The sequence below is a fragment of the Primulina huaijiensis genome, chromosome 14, assembly GCF_012295235.1.
Source record: "Primulina huaijiensis isolate GDHJ02 chromosome 14, ASM1229523v2, whole genome shotgun sequence".
Taxonomy (NCBI): domain Eukaryota; kingdom Viridiplantae; phylum Streptophyta; class Magnoliopsida; order Lamiales; family Gesneriaceae; genus Primulina; species Primulina huaijiensis.
In genome coordinates this window covers 12637815-12657230 of record NC_133319.1, presented here as the reverse complement: position 1 = coordinate 12657230, position 19416 = coordinate 12637815, and the positions used below count along the sequence as shown (strand labels likewise).

General features: G+C 32.2%; 2 protein-coding genes across 2 annotated transcripts; both read left to right on the top strand.

Moving 5' to 3' along the window:
* The first annotated feature begins 2572 nt into the window (after positions 1-2572).
* LOC140957277 (large ribosomal subunit protein uL1c) lies at positions 2573-6205 on the top strand. Its single transcript, XM_073414457.1, has 7 exons — positions 2573-2954; positions 4269-4448; positions 4539-4593; positions 4677-4804; positions 5240-5323; positions 5509-5634; positions 5732-6205. Exons 1-7 carry the CDS (start codon positions 2613-2615, stop codon positions 5858-5860), a joined length of 1044 nt encoding a protein of 347 aa, XP_073270558.1. The 5' UTR covers positions 2573-2612; the 3' UTR covers positions 5861-6205.
* A 12427-nt stretch (positions 6206-18632) lies between these two features.
* Positions 18633-19001, top strand: LOC140957987 (uncharacterized). Its single transcript, XM_073415394.1, has one exon. The coding sequence runs from the start codon at positions 18633-18635 to the stop codon at positions 18999-19001; it is 369 nt and encodes a 122-aa protein (XP_073271495.1).
* Positions 19002-19416: the final 415 nt, after the last annotated feature.

The following is a 19416-nucleotide window of genomic DNA, read 5'->3' as shown; positions in this document are numbered from 1 at the left end:
ATTTTTTTCCCAAAACTAACAGAATTTTGTTGGTGGACTTTGTCATTGATTATCTCGATGGTTACGAAGGACGAAGTAATATATAGTAATCAACTTTGGTTATAGAACATATGAATTAAGATACTATTTTAGAATTCATGTGTTTAAAAAATGCTTTAGTTCCAATTATAAGTGACATTTTACTTCGTACGTAATATTTATTTGCTGAAGCAATAAATTATAAGATAAAATTTCTAACTGCAAAAGTAATAGGGTGAACTGGTTAAAAAACGTTTCCTTCATTTTTTTTTTTTAAAAAAATTCAATTAAATCGATGAACTTACCTCATCTGTCTATCTCCCTCCCTTTCACGTCTTGGATCTAGGGTTTGTTAGAAGAAATATACTGTAATTTAAAACAATAAACCCAGGCCTTGCATCAGGTACTTTGTTCTTAGTAGAGTGCATTGCCTTGTACAAATGTGGGTTGTTGTTGTGGGTTTTGATACCGTATGAATACAAAAAAAATTTGTGAGACAGTTTCATGAGTCAATTTTGTGAGACCGATCTTCTATTTAGCTCACTCATGAAAAATATTATTTTTTATGTCAAAAATATTATTTTTATTGTAAATATGGACATGAACAAGATATATGCCTTTTTTGGTGGCCAATGTTTGATTGTCTTTGTGCTTATGGACTGGTTCATTTTCTTTTTGTGGTTCTTTTTTTGACCGTTTCAGAATTTTCTCAGCTTTTGTTTTTTTTATACTCCATTGTTATTATGACTTTTAACCTCTTATCATTTTCAAAGCACAATTGTATTAAACAAATACAAATGGTTACTACAAATTATATATGTTGTACACAATTTTTAACTTACTCCACTATCTCTCATTTTTTTGAAGGCAAGTGTATCTAGTTTCGAGATTCAAGAAACTTCCTATGATTAAAGAAGATTTGTGCTCAAAAGTGAACAATTTTTATTTTCCATTATGCAAATACAGCTGTCCTCGAGAAGATTTATTGAATATTGTCTTAGAGGGCATCTTTTTTTTTTTTTTTTTTTTTTTTTTTTTTTTTTTTTTTTTTTTTTTTTTTTTTTTTTTTTTTTTTTTTTTTTTTTTTTTTTTTTTTTTTTTTTTTTTTATTATTTTTTTTTTTTTTTTTTTTTTTTTTTTTTTTTTTTTTTTTTTTTTTTTTTTTTTTTTTTTTTTTTTTTTTTTTTTTTTTTTTTTTTTTTTTTTTTTTTTTTTTTTTTTTTTTTTTTTTTTTTTTTTTTTTTTTTTTTTTTTTTTTTTTTTTTTTTTTTTTTTTTTTTTTTTTTTTTTTTTTTTTTTTTTTTTTTTTTTTTTTTTTTTTTTTTTTTTTTTTTTTTTTTTTTTTTTTTTTTTTTTTTTTTTTTTTTTTTTTTTTTTTTTTTTTTTTTTTTTTTTTTTTTTTTTTTTTTTTTTTTTTTTTTTTTTTTTTTTTTTTTTTTTTTTTTTTTTTTTTTTTTTTTTTTTTTTTTTTTTTTTTTTTTTTTTTTTTTTTTTTTTTTTTTTTTTTTTTTTTTTTTTTTTTTTTTTTTTTTTTTTTTTTTTTTTTTTTTTTTTTTTTTTTTTTTTTTTTTTTTTTTTTTTTTTTTTTTTTTTTTTTTTTTTTTTTTTTTTTTTTTTTTTTTTTTTTTTTTTTTTTTTTTTTTTTTTTTTTTTTTTTTTTTTTTTTTTTTTTTTTTTTTTTTTTTTTTTTTTTTTTTTTTTTTTTTTTTTTTTTTTTTTTTTTTTTTTTTTTTTTTTTTTTTTTTTTTTTTTTTTTTTTTTTTTTTTTTTTTTTTTTTTTTTTTTTTTTTTTTTTTTTTTTTTTTTTTTTTTTTTTTTTTTTTTTTTTTTTTTTTTTTTTTTTTTTTTTTTTTTTTTTTTTTTTTTTTTTTTTTTTTTTTTTTTTTTTTTTTTTTTTTTTTTTTTAATCTTGTTCAGTAATTTTTTAACAATCCATCTTCATTCAAGTCTTGGCCTAAATTACTTGTTCGCCGAACGACTCAATCGAATCTGTCACAACACATCACACCTTATCAATTGATAGAATAATATACAATCAAGATTACGTAAACACGAGATTTTTCGGACATCACACGATTCAATGAACAAAAAAGTGCAAAGGACGCGGGAAGCTTAAATGAGAATCCGGAAATGGTGGACTGCTTTATTTTCTTTTGATTTATTTAAAATGTATTAATTAATGAAAAAAAATAAATCAAACAAAAATTAGAAGTTAAATTTCATTTTTTTTAAATTTATTTTAGAATTCAATAAAAACAAAAAAACAAAGATATATATATATATATTTATATATTTATTTATTTATTATTATTATTTAATGAAGATAAAGACATAAATATAAATTCTTAAAATTCATTAATAGATAAAAACAAACAAATAATGAAACATGTATTTATTATTATTATTTAATGAAAATAAAATAATATATGTAAATTCATAATTTAAAGTCATTTATAAATTATAAATATAAATTACAATCCATTAATAGATAAATAACAAACAAACAAAAAAATATTTATTATTATTATTTACATATATTATAGATAATAGTATATAGATATTCCTCGTCCACAAAATCCAATCTTACTAGAACAATGGCCTGCTCAGTTGCTCCATCCACGCTTTCACCGCCGTCCCAAGAGCTCGCCCACTCCGCCGACGCCGCCGCGGCTTCTTCTGTCTCCTTCAAACAGAAGCCCATCTTCTTTGCTTCTACACAAACACTTTCCATTCGTCCATTGGTTCTGCAGTGTTGCAGGATTGAAAATGGGCGCTTATCTAAATCAATGGTGGTGGCCGCTGCTTCTTTGACTGCTGATACCGAGGTGGATGAAGAGGGTTTGCAAGAGCAGCAAGATGATGGCGGTGGCGCTGCTGTGGCTGTTGCGACGAAGCCCAAGAAAGGAAAGGCTGCATTGCCTTTGAAAAGGGACAGGGTATTATACGAGAGATTATTCTTTTGGGGCTTTAGTTTGTGATTGTTGATTTTCCTTTATTTTTGTATTTTATATTTGCCAGAATTTTGAATAAACCTCATAACTTTTGGTCTTAAGTGGTTATATATTGCAATTATTGTTGTTCTTTTGAACTCTGTCGAAACTTTAATGCCTTCTTGCATGAAATTTATATCAAAATTGCTAGTGTTTGGTGTATTTCCTGATTCTTGTGTTGGATTTCTTTTGATTGTGTATTTTGCTTCGGTTGGTCCACGTGACCATGGAGAAACTCTTTTGTTTTTGATATTCTAGCAATTTCCGGTTTGTGTTTTGCTTATTTGTGCGGCAGAGTTTTTTTTATTCTTTTGTTTTTTTAGGTAAAAGATAATTTAGTTTTAATCATGTTGCGGAATGACATGATATTTCTTGTTTTTCTGTTAGAAGAATGAGATAAAGACTAATGCATGAGTTTGTTCCTCATTGCCCACTTCCTTTGATGTTTGTTTTATGCTGGATATCTGAAATACTCTGCCAAATTTATTTGAATTAGGGGTTATTGGATAAATATTCGAGTTCTAATAATGAGGCGCGGTATGATGACGTATCTATGTTGTTAATCGCATCTGATAAGGTGGTTATTTTATAGTTCATTGTACTATGATGTTTAAAAATGAGGCGCGGCAGTATGCTCGTGTATCTCCTCTGTTCTTTGTGCTGTATATTATCCAAGACATTGGATGAATACTCGGTAATAGTCGCTATTTTCTCTTGTTATCTTAAATAAAAGTTTTACTGATCTTTTCAAATGCATTTAGACGAAGCACAAACTGTTGTTTTAATGTCATTAGATTTTTTAGATTCTATGATTTAATGAATCGGCTGGATTTACATTAGCTTTTGTGCATAAAAGTTGAAACGTCTTTGCAGACTCTCTTGCTCGATGCGATGTGTGTATTTGCTCGTCGCATCTAGTTTTACATGTCTCCAATGTTGTTCTGAAACACCATTTTGGTATAAGCTGATCGATAGTAATTTGTGTTTTTTTGCGCTTTGTTGACCTTGATAGCAATAAGTGGTCTGCAATCTTCTTTGGTGAGGATCTACTGTTTAAGAAGAACAGATTATTTTTATATTACTTTACTGGAGCGAATTATGTTCTAGACAGGGATGAAATAGGAAAGGGTGGATTTGTTGACCATTAGTATTCTTGTGATCCTCGGAGGTTTTAAGTGCTCTGAACTTCTAGATTGTCCCCAATTATTTTTTTAAACTTATTTGATGGTGAAATGACTTCCCGTTTGTTCGGATCAACAGACAAGATCAAAGAGATTTCTGGAAATTCAAAACTTGAGGGAAAACAAACAGGAATATGACCTAAAAACAGCGATATCATTGCTGAAGCAAACAGCTAATACAAAGTTCGTTGAAACAGCTGAAGCCCATTTCCGCCTCAATATTGATCCAAAGTATAATGATCAACAGCTGAGGGCAACTGTACGCACGATGTATTATTATTATTTAGTTTCGAGTTTGTGTCAACCTATGATTATCCCATCAAAGCTGATGTTAAACTATGTATTGTAGGTAAATTTGCCCAAGGGGACTGGTCAAACTATCAAAGTTGCTGTTCTTACGCAAGGTTATTCGATGCATAATGCCAAAATATAATACTTTATGTTTTGTTCAGAGTGAAATTAAGGGTGTTACGAAATATTTCTGTAGGTGAAAAGTTTGATGAGGCAAAGAATGCAGGAGCCGATCTAGTTGGTGGAGAGGATTTGATAGAACAGATAAAAGGAGGATTCATGGATTTTGATAAGTTAATTGCAACACCAGATATGATGCCTAAGGTACTCTTCTCCTTGTGGCTTTCCTTTTTCATTTAGACCGAAGGTTTTCCACTTCTCTTTTCCAATATTTCAATGTTTTATCCTCATATCCTAAGATCTAAAAATTTCTATCACAACAAGAGTGTTTATGGTTGGTAATCTTGGCATAAAGATGGAACATCCTTAAATACCTTCCGTTATTACGTTGCACCCTTCATTATTAGTGTATATATATATATATATATATGTATCAGAGTTGTGGATTTTACCAAAATCATTTGAGTCGAATAACCTATTTTAAAGTTTGAGTATCTTTTCTTGCTTGAAATAACGTTATTCAAGCAGAAAAACACTGTTTTAAAGCATGGTTTGGATATTTAACTTGCTTGAAATGATGTTTGGGGCTTTGGGCTTGGTTCAGTTATATAAAACAAAAACCTGATGACATTGCATCAGGCTGCCATTCTAGGAAAAATTCTTGGACCCCGAGGACTAATGCCAAATCCAAAAGCTGGTACTGTGACTACAAACATACCACAGGTGGATTCTCAACCGTACTTTTTTTTTCATTTATTTGTAATATCTGGTGGCTAAATACATTCAATATCAGTTTATATTTAGCTGGCAAACAATACAAGATCGATATCTGTGTTCCATATATGCATTTGATACCAGTGTACTCCCTTGAAAAATCTTGAAACAAGTTCAGTATGGGCCAAATGCAGGCCATCGAGGAATTCAAGAAAGGGAAAGTCGAGTATCGAGCTGATAAAACTGGGATCGTTCACATACCTTATGGGAAGACGAGTTTTTCAGAAGAAGATCTTATTATAAACTTACTCGCGACAGTGGTAAGTTACAAAATTTCCTTTCATTCTCTTGTTTGTTCTTAACTATTCTGCTTCTGATCTTACAACATGTGTTTTATCATTTCTTTTACTCATGCAGAGATCAGTGGAAGCAAACAGGCCATCGGGCGCAAAAGGCGTGTACTGGAAAACTGCCCATATATGCTCATCAATGGGGCCTTCCATTCGGCTAAACATAAGGGATGTGCTCGACTACAAGCTCCCTTGATATGCTCAATCGTTCGCACACTGCACACGCAAATCCTTTTGGCCGTGAATTTAACTGTTGGACAGTCTGACTGAGAGCTGCTTTATTTGCAGAAGAGGGGGGTTTAGAACAAGAACATGGAGTTGTGCAAAAACCTCTTCTCTCTGGTAAAATTTGTTATGAGGTTCAAAGTTCCGAAGAGGCACCAAAACATGCATGGTTAATATTCTGCTGTACTTTCTGTTCTTGAGGTTTTACCTTGCTTTTGTACTTAGTCGTTTGGTGATTTCTAGCGGGAGCTGGTTTACTCAGTTGTGTTGCTTTGTTGGGAACAATCTTGAAATAAGATCTCACAATCTCAAACTCTACTTACTACTACTACTACTACTACTACTACTAGTGCAATACTAGTGCTACGAGACTGTTTCCAAAAAACAAATCAATCTAAAGTATACAACTAGTATTTTGTTGTGTTTCATGTACGATAAAGTTTACAAGTCCTACTAGTGAAAACCCTGAAATTAGTGTTGAGAAATTACTCCTTAAGAAAAATATTTGTTCCCTTTATTTTCAAAAGAAAGAACAAGAAGAAAAAAAAGGAACTTTTTTGTTTTATAAATCAAATAGATGTTTCAATTGGTGAAGTAAATTGTTTCTTGTAATCCTTTTTTCAAATATTCTTGGAGAAGCTTATGTTTATAACTTTAGAATTGGAATAATGATTTTTAATATAAAAAAAGCTCAATATCTAGTGATAATCATTTAGATTGTAAATTATTGTCTAGCAGAGACATTCGGGATTGATTTTATTCATCTTCTAGCTTTACAATTCGTGCCCTCCTTTCAGCTCCCTTTTTTTCCCTGAGAAAGATGCCCCACCTCATTGCGGCCTTAATCTTCAGCCAACTCATCAATGAGTTAGCAGAATAGGTTCGATCCATGCTATAAGTAAACCAAGTTAGGAGACATGCAGTGAGGGCGGGTAAGAAAGGAAACTATATCCCCGCGCATGGATACAAGCTATGCCTAGTAGAACCGCGTCCAGTAGATCAGGCTCCCTGTTCCATCTTCATTCTCACGTATAGAGGCATGCATTGCCTCCAAAGATCAAATCTTGCATTTCTTCGTTCTCGAGCAGTTGACGACTTGGAAAGATTATGCCTGAGAAGGGTCAAGCCGGGTGCCTTGAGCTTGATATGAAACACAAGACGAAGGAATTAGTCATCGATCCTTAAGCTTCTTGTGGAATGATAATGATTCAAAGCAGTGTGGTGTTTCTTGAACAATTGATTTGACTCTAGACTTCTTGCTTCTTGATCAAAATAAATTTTAAATTTAGTTTTTATATGCATGTGTATTACTATTTTTTAACATTAAATACCACCTTATGATAAATAAAACAAGCATATATTTATATCAATGACAAGTTGAAGTTATTCCCTTTAAATCCATTTATCTCTATTTTAATTGAAAATAATATTTAGAGAATCCATCAAAATTTTATTCACATTCAAATCTCCCATATCTCTTCAATCGTTATTAATTTTGACAGAGACACTTGTTTGCTACTGATTTTAGAATATATATATTCATATAATATTAAAATATTGACTTTATTTTATGTAAGCATTATTATTCTATCTAAGCGTGGTGATTTTATGAACATGTAAGTTTGACTTATTTTTTATTTTAGTTTTTAAATTTGTCAAAGTTTGATTTTGCATCCAGTAACTTGGATTTTTTGTTTGTTTTGGTTTTTCTTTTGCCCGAAACTAATAAATCAACTGGATATTGCTTATTTGATATTGATACTCTCCTATGTGACTTATGTGAGAAGAAAAAAACTTATATTATACATATTAAATATACATAAACAAAATAATAGGAAATGACAAACTTTTGTTTTAAATCTCATTTTGAAGTATTAGAGTCGTTTTGCTTTTTTTTTTTTATGAGATGAGTTTTAATTTAAGTAATATTGACATAATTCTCGGGGGAAATTTGAAATCACTCCCTATTTACATTCTCAACTTTCTCCTCACTCCCCATCCATCTATTTCTTTGTTTAAACACCCCATTTTTCTAAAATTTTCAAAAACATCCTTAATTCTAAGTTTTTGGTACGTGGCATTGTCATACCTATCGAGCTTGTTCTTAAAAGCCTATAGCCTCAAGACATAAAGCTACGCAAGGTTTCCAGCCTATATACCATGCTCAAATGATTGATTTTTTTAAGGGCCCATCATGCTTCCGTATTCACTACGGACGCCCCCGATCAGTGCAATGAGATGTGTCTATTTATCTATCTCTTGCCTCGAAATGGGAGCAGGTTTGAAAAAGGATCTTAGAGTGTCTATAAATTGAACAGTTTACCTTTTCGACCAGAATACCGCCGGGTTATATCCGTCGAGTTTTACAGACTGCTCCTCACAGTCCAACCACACAATCGCAACCGATGGTTTCTGACGCAAACTCCTTCAGCAACACTTAGCACAACCCTGTTTCGTTTCCTACTTCAAGGTGTAGAGTAAAAACTCAATTTTGAAAATAATATATGAGAGGGGCTAGAGCAAAGGATTTTTTTTTATTCAAACACAAACATTTATTATTATATAGTAACCTCCTGTAGAGGAGGATCAACTTGTTTAGCTACTATCACAAAACACATAAACTAGAAAGAGAAATATTACAATTCATTTTTGAAAGAAATCGAGGAAATGTTCGATGACCTCAACTTCAATCTTCTTGCTTATTTATAGAAGGCTTCTAGCTTGCATATGGACCACTTTCTGTAGTGGTTAAATGGTCCCTCCACCTTTTCTTGATCTGTCTTTTTCTAGATCATTAATTTAAAAATAACTTTTTCTTCAGCTTTTTATATCTTGGCATAACCAGTAGATATGCGTCTGGATTATATCGGCTGAAATCTCTTTTCCTGATTCTTTTAAATATTATGTATATATCTAAGAGGTTCCAGCTTCTTTCTTATTGCTTTAATCTTTCGTTTGGAAACTTTAAGATATGTTGCATACATTGCTTTCTTTCCAAATTTTGGTTTATCTCTTGTGATTTTTTTGTTCCCATTTACCCTATATTTATAGTAGTTTTTAGGTCCAAGTTTTCTTTATTCCCCGGAAGCTTACTATTCCACAAAAGATTTCTATTTTTCTCGAATAAATCTTCTGCAAAACTTGTTGTTTTTCCTATCATGGTATTTAACAAGAATGATCCGTTCACTGAATTATGATAAAATTTGAACAGAAACTTGAATTTGTCCATCTCAGTAAGACAGACCCAAATTCCCCATGCTCTCCTGGAAGAGATGTCATCTTCATTAAATGAAGAAACAAAGGGTGTTTCGTTTGTAGGAGGGTCCTTGATAAATTTCTGAGCATTCATATCTGGCCTCCTTAGCTTGATGAAATGGAAGGCTTCGTGTGAACCTTTCTCTGCTGGTTCTGGTGCTGTACTAAAAAAATACAACTCCAGAATATCTCATCTGGACAAATAATCATTGTTTTTCCAAGTTTCATGCACCGCTTCCTGAATACACTTTGGTAATGCTGAAATTTCCGGGAAGCTGGATGATGTAGTATAAACTGAGGCAAGGGCCCCAAATTCATACCACGCTTTGACCTCCTTAGGATATGAGTTAGGTTTCATCCATACCCTAGGATATTTGCCAGCTACATCAATCCGAGCGGTGGATGGATTGATGCCGATTCTTGTGATTAATTTCTCCCAATTCTGTTGGTAAATCTGAAATGGAGAAATTACAGTTTCATTAATACCAACCTTAGATTTTCCCTTGTCAGTATTAGGTCTAAGGTTGATCTCTCCTTCTTCAATCCCTGAGGTGAAGGGTTGACTTGAGAACTCGAAATAAGGATCTGGAGTCTCAATTTTTGTTTCAGCTGACTCATTTGGTAATGATCCCGACTTAACACTTGTGCTAGGGGTATTTGAATCCCCTGCTCCAGGTTTAGAGTCCTGTGCTCGAAAACTCTCCATTTGGGAAACCAGTGGCTTCTCAATGCCTTGGAGGAGAGGCCTTTGTATTACAGACCATAACTGAGTATATGCGTGTAAACATATTGTGATTCGATCAGAAACAATTCTCTTATCGGCTTGTTGTAACCTTCCCGCAACTTCTATGTTTAAGGCCAGCTTGTTGAACTCGGTTTGAAGCATTTCAAGGTGTTCCCTTAAATGCCTCTGCATCTTGATAATAGCATCTATGTCGATGTTGTCCACCTCTTATTAAAAAATCTGCAAGAATATTTTCATGAGATTTAATTATCACAATATCAAAAATATAATTTTGACATAATTCCTGCCATCTTAATAATCTGGCCTTCTCTGGTTTAGACTCAATTCTATTCCTTAAAAAAGCTTTCAACTGTGTGTTATCAACTTTCAAAGTAAATTTCTTTGCAAGTAAAAATAATGGCCATTTTTCAAAAGCCTTTTTTACTGCATAAAATTTTTTTTCGTTGATATGCCATCTTATGGCTTCTGCATCTGAGAATAAACCACTACAATACCTACATGGTTGTTCTCCATCGGGTGTGAGCTTAGTAAGAAGTGCTGCCCACAAATGATCTCTGGCATTAGTATATAATACCAGATCATCCTCATCTTGAGGAATAGTCATTCTAGGAAGATTTTTACAAATTTCCTTTAAATGGACCAGTCGTTCTGTGTGTTTTTTTGTCCATATAAATCTTGTATCTTTTTTTAATAATGAACTAAACACTTTCATGTGCTTTGCTATATTTTTAATAAACATTCCAGCAAAATTAACAACTCCCAGAAAACTTTGAAGTTGCTTCTTTTCTTTTAACTCGTTTGGAAAATTTTGCACCTTTTCTACTATATGATCTTGCAAAATTATTCCAGACTCATCGATTTCAATTCCTAGAAATTCAATCTTTCTTGTGGCAATGACTGTTTTCTTTTCTGATAGAACCAGTCCTTCTTCTTTGCAGACATCAGAGAAAATCTCTAGATGTTTAATATGTTCTTCCATATTTTTAGATGCGATTAACATATCGTCAATATAGACAAACATAAATTTGAAATAATCTTTAAAAAGATTATCCATTTTTCTTTTAAATATCTGTGGTGAATTAGCCAATCTCATTGGTAATACCTCCCAGATATAATGTCCTTGTGGTGTGGAGAAAGATGTGAATTTCTTGTTTTCTTCTTCCACACGAATCTGATAAAAACCAGACTTACAATCGAATTTAGAGTATATCTTTGCATTACACATGCAACTAATCAGATGTTCTCTACTAGGTATAAAATAGCCATCAAACTCCAGAATCTTATTAATCTCTTGATAATTAATAACTAGTCTGAGTTTGTTCCTTTTTATTTCACCATGATTTCTTACCAGGAATCCTGGGCTGCTGTATGGTGAAATTCTTGCTTTGATCAAACCAAGGTCCAGATGTTACTTGATTATAATCTGCATATCCCTTTGATCAATTATGTTCATTGGGATAGGCTTGCAATGGACAAATTCATACTCTTTTCTTTCTTTAATTTTAAGGCAAGCTTTGAGTTGATTTTTGTCCCACAATACCAAGGGATCTTCATTGTAATTTTCGTTGACCCTTTTCTTGACATCTTCCAATGGTACCTTAGATTCAAACTCTACCTCATTCTTATGTAGAGCTATCTTAAGGCATTCTATTTCTTTTGGTTGGAGCTCTTTATCTGCTCTTAACTGGAGCATTGTTTCTTCAAACAGTCTAGAATCTTTCATTTTTGGGTTCTGAAGTTTCGTCACCACGCTTGCTGCGAAACTGAATTGGTAATTTTCTGTAAAATGCCTCTCTTAATCTCTGGACTATGATTTTGTAATCACAAGGTGTTGTAAACACTAATCTTCTAGTCTCATTTCCTTGAGTATAGGACTTGAACATTGGTAGGAAATTGTTTCCTAGCAAAATGTCAGCTCCTGTATCATGAAAATAAATCAGTGGTATTTTTACCTTGTACCAAGGTGTTTGTCCAACACCGCCAATTATGATTTCTGTCATCTTAATCCCTTTGCATAAGATTAAGATTCTTCTGGAAAAATCTCTTCCAGAAATATTTGGTAATTATTCTTCCAAAGTATTTGGAAAAACTCCTTTTTTTCCTGTACAGATTCCAACACCTGAATCAATATAAGCAGCAAAGTATTCTGCTTTATATTGTTCATATAACATTCCTACTGGAATGTATATAGAGAATGGGCTTGTGGTCATTGGATTTTCCACATCCTATCTTCTCCCATAAGCTTCATTCCATATTGTAGACGTTTTCAAGGTTTATGTTCCTCGAAAAACTCTAGTCCAAGAACCAATTGATCTGGTTCTTTTCCTGAAATTCTTGTGATATGAACTTCCAATTCTCCGACCTTGATCATTCCTTGGTAAGTTCCTATCATAGGTTGTTCTAAATAGTATATGGTATTACAAAGAAATTGATTTCTTTGTTTTGTAATATCAAATATTATGTCTACTTCCTTCCACCCTTCACGGCATCTAAGGTGTCCTATTGTGGACAAGCTTTTTAGCTCTTGTTGGGTTTCTCGAACAGGTGTCTTTTCCCACCTGTAACTTGTAATTCTATCTCCCTGAAAAGATAGTCTTCTTGATTTCAATATAAGACTTTGATTCATTTGGAGTATCGGCTTGTCTTGTATTTGGATATATGTTTCATGTATTAAAGGAAACTCAACTCTTTCTGGATAAATTGCCTGAGCAACTTTTCCAAATATCTCAGGTATTTCAATAAACTCATTTATAATAAACAACTTTGAGTGATGTGTATTAGATAGAGCGTATGAAATTTTATAGGTAATAGAATATGTTCTATTACCTTCTTTCATTAGCCTTTTTTCCTTGAAATTCTGGTGCAATGTCAAGGCTCGGCTGAAATATCGATCTGTCAAGTTGTAGGCAATCCTTGGATAAATGACTCCTACAATCTTTCATGCACAGAGATTTCCTGAGATTGTTCTCAGTACTGAATCTTGAAGGTTCCCATTCTTTTATCACATATAGCAATATAATTGGGTGAATCTATTCTTTCTTTAAAAGTAGCTTTTATCATGATCTGGATTGCTCCAATATGAATCCAGGACATAGTTCTTGCTACTTCTATCTTGAGTTTTTGTAATTCCTCCTTAATTTCTTCAGAAGGAATTAATTGCATCTCCATTCGATTTCCTGTAAGTTCCATTGGATTGCCATTTTCCTTTTGGAAACTTTATAGATTAGATGATACTTTCTGTTTTTTAGGCCAATACTTCCTAAGAACTTTTCTATCTGTCCTGCAGAGAATCTCTGATATCTCTGTAGAATAGGATCTTCTTTCATGATCCTTTGGACCATGTTATGAGATATTGTTGTCTGAGTAAAGAAACCAGACAAATCCTCATGTGTTTCATGTCGAAACACCTTGTCCTCAATCAGATTCCGATTCTGTTCCATCAGGCTCTCCCTGACTTAAGACTTCTTCTTCTTATTCTTCATATATACTTTCATCTGAGGCAATGTCCTCAAATCGGTATACCTGAATGAGATCTTTATAATAAACTGCTTCTTCAATATCCGGGGTTGGATCGAAACGTTTAATACTCTCTTTTCATTTTTTGGACAATTGGTCGAGATATGACCTATTGCTCCACATGTCTAGCAATTACAATCCTTAAAACTTTCATTAGCCTGGGTGTAAGCTCTTCTGAAAGTTTTCTTTGTAGGTGTTATACCTGTGTTTCGAGATGTACTTGATGCTTGAGAGGATATCCTACTTCTTGATGGTCCACTTCTTTGCCCAAATTTATAAGATCTGTCTTTTTGTCTAAACCAAACGGTTCTTGGTTTCCAAGAACTTCTTCCACTTCTAGCATAAGGATGAGTTCTAAAATTTTTCCTCTTATACTTCTGTGGTTTACTTCCAATAATCGTTGGAAGATCATTTTCCTTACAACATAAAGGAGTACGTTTGTTAATACCCATTAAAAGTTTGTAATTCTTTTGTAATGCTGCCAAATGCCACCATTTTGCAAATTTTCCTCTAAGGCAAGAGGCTCTTCGTGCCAATGTATCTGGATTTCCAGGTACGTATTCTCTTATGAGCATTTCTCTCCAGGGACTTGACATCTTGGCGAAGAAGTGCTGCATCGCTATATCTTTTTCGACCCCTGAATTCCATCTATATTTAGTGAATAACATAATATATTTCATCCACTAAACATATATCATATAATTCAAGACTATACAGAGCTTGAGTATATTTCTTTTTCTTCTCTGTATCTTGACTGCTAAAATAGTCTACCCCTATAAATTGTGCTTTAAACAGTGTAGCCATTCTTCCGGCAATCTCGCTAAGAGATTCTCCGGCTAGGACTGACTCTTTGGTTTCTACCGAAGTCATATCCCAAGCAATTTTCACTGATCCCATAAGACTCATTTCCAAAAGTTTAATGAATCCTTCTCTGTTGAGATCTAGTGTTCCTGCTGCGATTCTCATAGCGGATGTCCAATCGTCTATGAGATCTTCTCTGTTTTTGAAATCTAATACATCTAGGTTAAGCATAACCCCATAAGGATGTATTGGTTCTAAAACAGATTTTCCATAGGGTGTTTGGTGCGAAGGAATTTGATTCTTCCTTGACCTTGTTCCTGCTGGGTGTGCTTCTCCACCAGTATAAAATTATGATTGGGATTCTCTCATATTTATATTCTGAAATCCCACACTTTCTCTTGGTGATTCCTACGAAGATGACCAGGTTATAGTAGGTTGTTCACCCCTAGTCGTGTTCATCTTCAGATCTACAACCTTGATATTTGCAAAACATTCTGCAAGCTCTTGTAGATCCTCTAGACCGATCCTTTCTAATATTGTCATCAGATTAATTTCTTTTTTGATACTGTTTTGATTAGATTGATCATCTTTTCTTCTTCAGTTACAGGTTTTGGCATCACCTTGGCCTTCGCTCTTTGATGTAATAAGGGTTCAGTACCAAAAGATGGTGGTAACCTTCCTTCTGAAGTCCTTCTACTAGAACTTGGTTGTTGTTCTAGATTTTGAAGTCTTGTTCGAATATCCTTTAATATTCCAAGAATTTCTTCCTGGTTTTCAAGGATCTTATCCATATTCTGTGGTACATAATACAACATATTGCCATAGTTTTGTACCGTCTTTTGAATTTCTCTAAGATCTCCCGAGAGTTTAGAGGAATCCGGCACTATTTCTAAGAACCTGTTATTTTGAATCATAAGCTTACCTTAGGACTCTGATAGGTTCCTCATTGATATCTAACCTAGTTAGATCTTCCTATTGCAAGTATTCCAAATTTTTGGAATAGTTCATGTAAAGAATTAATCTCGAACCTGGGTTCGGATTCATGTAATTTGAGAAAATTCTCCTCCTCAAACATTAAATTACCTTATAATAATAATAAATTTTGTGTTTGAAATAATTTTATCTAAGCTCTGATACCATTTTTCCCAGGAAAATCGACCAATATAAATTATAAGGGTATTTTTGTCAATTTTAAACTATTTAGGGAGTTTGGGCAAAGTTTTTGAGAGGTAGAGAGTTAGGATAAAGTTGAGTTTGTGTTTGGGGATTTAAAACCAATTTTCCCTAATTCTCACCATATGTGAAACGTAGGAGAAAATAAGTGCCAAATAAATCATATTCGATGGATTTAGTTTTTCGGGCAAAAATAAGACCAAAACAAAAAAATCAAAGTTCTTTTGTGCTTTTGACAAGTTACATGACTAAAACATAAAACATGCCAACTTACGAGATAAAAATTGTAATTTTCTCCCATATTTGAAATTTAATGTAATCATCTCTCTATTTTTTAAATGTTTTTTTTCCTATTATCAGTTAGAAACCTAACAAAACAAAGAACTAAATTCAATTTATCTACCCATAAACATAACACATAAAAATGAATATGTGAAAATATAAAAGCAAGAACGAATTCAAATAAATTGATATTGAATTTGAGACGGGAATTGACGAGATCGTAAGAAATTGAAAACAAGAATTTTCTAAACTTTTATGCAATTTATGAGATGATGTATTGCTGAATTAATTGCATTGATTTAGGAATCATGTAATCCACTAATTATAAATGTTCTCTAACCATCCTAAAGAAACTCCAAATTTGACAGATCTTGATGATATTTATTCGGGATTTGGTAAATGAAATATTAAGATATTTATCATCTTGTTAGAATCGACTTAGAGTTTAAAGGGGAATGAATAAACTATTTAAAATATTTTGCGATTAAAAGAGTTACAATAACTCATTCATGAAATTTTAAAAAATAAAACGAACACCGAGAAATTAAATCGACTTTGATTCTAAAATCAAACAGAATAAACTTAAAATAATCTTTTTAAAACGATTAAATATTTTGAAATGTGTTTAAAACATATGCAAGTTGAAATAATAAAAATGATTTGGTTGAAGCATTTTAGCAAATACTTTGTATACAATATTTTGTTATTTGAAAAACACATAAAATACTTCAACTATGTCTACCAAAAATAGTAATAAAAGTAAGTAAATGTGATAAAAAAAATATGTACGAATTTTTTATGGATATTCGGATATTAACAACCCCTACGTAGGGGTGATCACGGTGCAGTTTTTTTAAAAAAATTCAAACCGAATTGTCATATGCTGTCGGTTAGTATTTTAAAAAAAATAATCGCGGTTTTACATGAAAAATTAACCTTACGGTTTCAAGCGGTTGTGGTCGGTTTACGGTTTTTTTAATGAAAATATGAGAACATATATTCTAATTTATTTGAAAACAACAACAATATATTGTCTTCAAATATAAAATATAGTTCAAAGCATATGAAGATCAAAATAGATAAAACAATAATCAAGATTCAAAACTAAGTTAAAAATTTAACAACACAACACATTCACAACAAAAATGACATTTATACTATTTTATTCTTTTTTTACTTTCAAACTTCAAACAAAATATTGTAGCAAAAGAAATAAATACTTTAATAAAAGACTAATATGAAGAATAATTAAGAAAAAGATAAGTTTTATTTGTAAGAATAATAATTTTGAAGAGAGTTAGGATATAATAGATGATGACTTCTTTATTTGAAAATGTTGTTTACAAATTATTATAATTCTAGGTCCAATATTATGGCAAGCGCTTTCGACGGTGCAGTTTGGTGCGGTTCTTGGCAAAAAAAATAACTGAACCGCGTATGCGCTACGGTTTATGATTAATATTTTTAATCGTGGTTTTTATAAAATATTATGAAAAACGGTGCGGTGCAATTCGGTTCGGACGGTTAGGAAGGTTAATAAAAAAAATTTGATCTCCCCTACCCCTACGTCACCCCTTCTTCCACTTGGAAGGATTCTCTAGAAAACTTTGATTTATACAATCAATTGTACAAACCCATTTCGACTTAAAACTTATCTCTTGCCTAATCGAAACTCCTAGCATACTCTCGATTGTAGACCTTGTTAGACATAACTTAATTGTGGCGATGGGCAATGAGATTTAAAATCAGCAGATCTTTAGGCAATATAAAAGCAGTAGTCTTCANGTTCTGGAAAAGACTCTTTTCCAGATTACAAACTCTTCTCAACAAGATATGAATATNGAAGCAGAATTCAGTCCAAACCGAAGTAACTTAACGTCTTTCGCATAAACAGAACTAGCCTTGAATGTTACCGTTACTTTATCAAGTACTAGCATTAATTGCACCATTAATGCTGTATGAAGCTATTTATTACGTCTTACCAATTTTGGTATAAAACAAGACTGATTGTTTTGAAGCTTTTCTGCAGGACCTATTTCAGGTATTAAAGCTGAATATATCAGAAGTCAAAGAAGCCGTTTTGTTTATTTACGTTGGGATCAAAAACTTCTATAAATATACAAGAACAACGTTGATAAATATTGGGACAATACTAACTACAATACTCACAAAGTTGATTTGAGCACAAAAATCTCTTATCTCACAAAAAGCTCGACATACAGAAAAGTAGCACACACTTCATAGCATATATCTGATCGGTTGAAGATCATCTTGTGCTGCTATTTTTCATACTCTTCATAAACAGTTCACACTATTCATATCTTGTTGAGAAGAATTTGTAATCTGGAAAAGAGTCTTTTCCAGAACTTTGATTATATATTATTTTATTGTGTTGATACACTAAGAGTTTCAGTAGGCAGATGGTAAGTCCTGCTGAAGTGGGTGTGTACGAGTGTGTACTGTAAAATCCAAAGTCTTTTAGTGATACCTTCTGGAAACAGAAGAAGGGGAGACGTAGAAGATTTTATCTTCGAACTTCCATAAACAACTATTGTCTACTGCCTACTGTTTTTATCATTTCAATTATTGAACCATCAGATCGTTTTCGCACTATTCTGTGATTTTTTGGTTGCACACTTGAACAAGATTAGCTACAATCTCTAACAGGATTTTAGCAACTTCAAAAGAAGAAATCAGAAAAAAAAGAGTTTATTCCCCCCCTCTAAACTCTACATCGATCCCCAACAAGTGGTATCAGAGCAGTGTTATTCTTGTTCTTGAAAATCTACAACAGATGGCACACTTTAGCAAGGTTCCCATGTTCTCAAAAGAAGACTTCGATGACTGGAAGATCCGTATGCAAGCTCATCTAGCAGCTCAAGATGACGACATGTGGTTCGTCATCACAGATGGTCCATTAAAGATCTTAAAGCCTAATACAGCCGTTGCTATCACTGATGGTGCGCCGCAAATGGTTGAAAAACCAAGAAGCGAATGGACTAGTGAAGATAAAAAGAAAGCCAATCTGGATAATGTCGCAAAGGACACACTCTATAAAACTCTTGATAAGAACACCTTCAGCAAGATCAAGATGTGTTCAACTGCAAAAGAAATATGGGAAAAGCTCATTCAAATCTGTGAAAGAAATGAGCAGACTAAAGAAAACAAGTTGTCCGTGGCCATGCAAAAATTTGAAAATCTGAAAATGAAGGCCGGGGAAACTCTAAACGAGTTTGATGAACGTTTCAGTAGTCTGGTTAATGAGCTAGCAGCTCTTGGTAAAGACTATGGCAACAGAGAAATAGCGCTCAAAGTAATGAGAGCATTGCCTAAGGAATGAGACGTAAAAAATATGGTCATGAGAGTATCTAGAGATCTGAACAAATTAGAATTGCATGATCTATTTGAAGATTTGAAAGCATATGAATTTGAACTAGAAGTACGAAGTGGAGAAGAGCCATCATCGAGTACACCTACCAAGGCTCTTGCTGCTACCGTTGTTGCTCCTGTTACAGTTGTTCCAAATGTATCACCTACTACTACTACTGAAAACACATCTGATAGAACTGCTGAACAGATCAGCAATGATGCAATGTCTTTGTTTGTGAAGAAATTCTCTAGATTCATGAAGAAGAACAACAAAACGTATCAGAATCCTAACCGAAATTTTAAGAAGGAATCACCATCCGGTGATATGGCATATTTTAACTGTGGAAAAATTGGTCACTTTATTGCTGATTGCCCAAAGCCCAAAA

Bases quoted from the DNA above. Each gene is read 5' to 3' on its own strand.
- LOC140957277 (XM_073414457.1), top strand. From the start codon at position 2,613: ATGGCCTGCTCAGTTGCTCCATCCACGCTTTCACCGCCGTCCCAAGAG. The intron at 2,955-4,268 runs GTATTATACGAG...TCGGATCAACAG, and splicing joins TGCCTTTGAAAAGGGACAGG to ACAAGATCAAAGAGATTTCT. The intron at 4,805-5,239 runs GTACTCTTCTCC...ACATTGCATCAG, and splicing joins CACCAGATATGATGCCTAAG to GCTGCCATTCTAGGAAAAAT.
- LOC140957987 (XM_073415394.1), top strand. From the start codon at position 18,633: ATGGTTGAAAAACCAAGAAGCGAATGGACTAGTGAAGATAAAAAGAAA.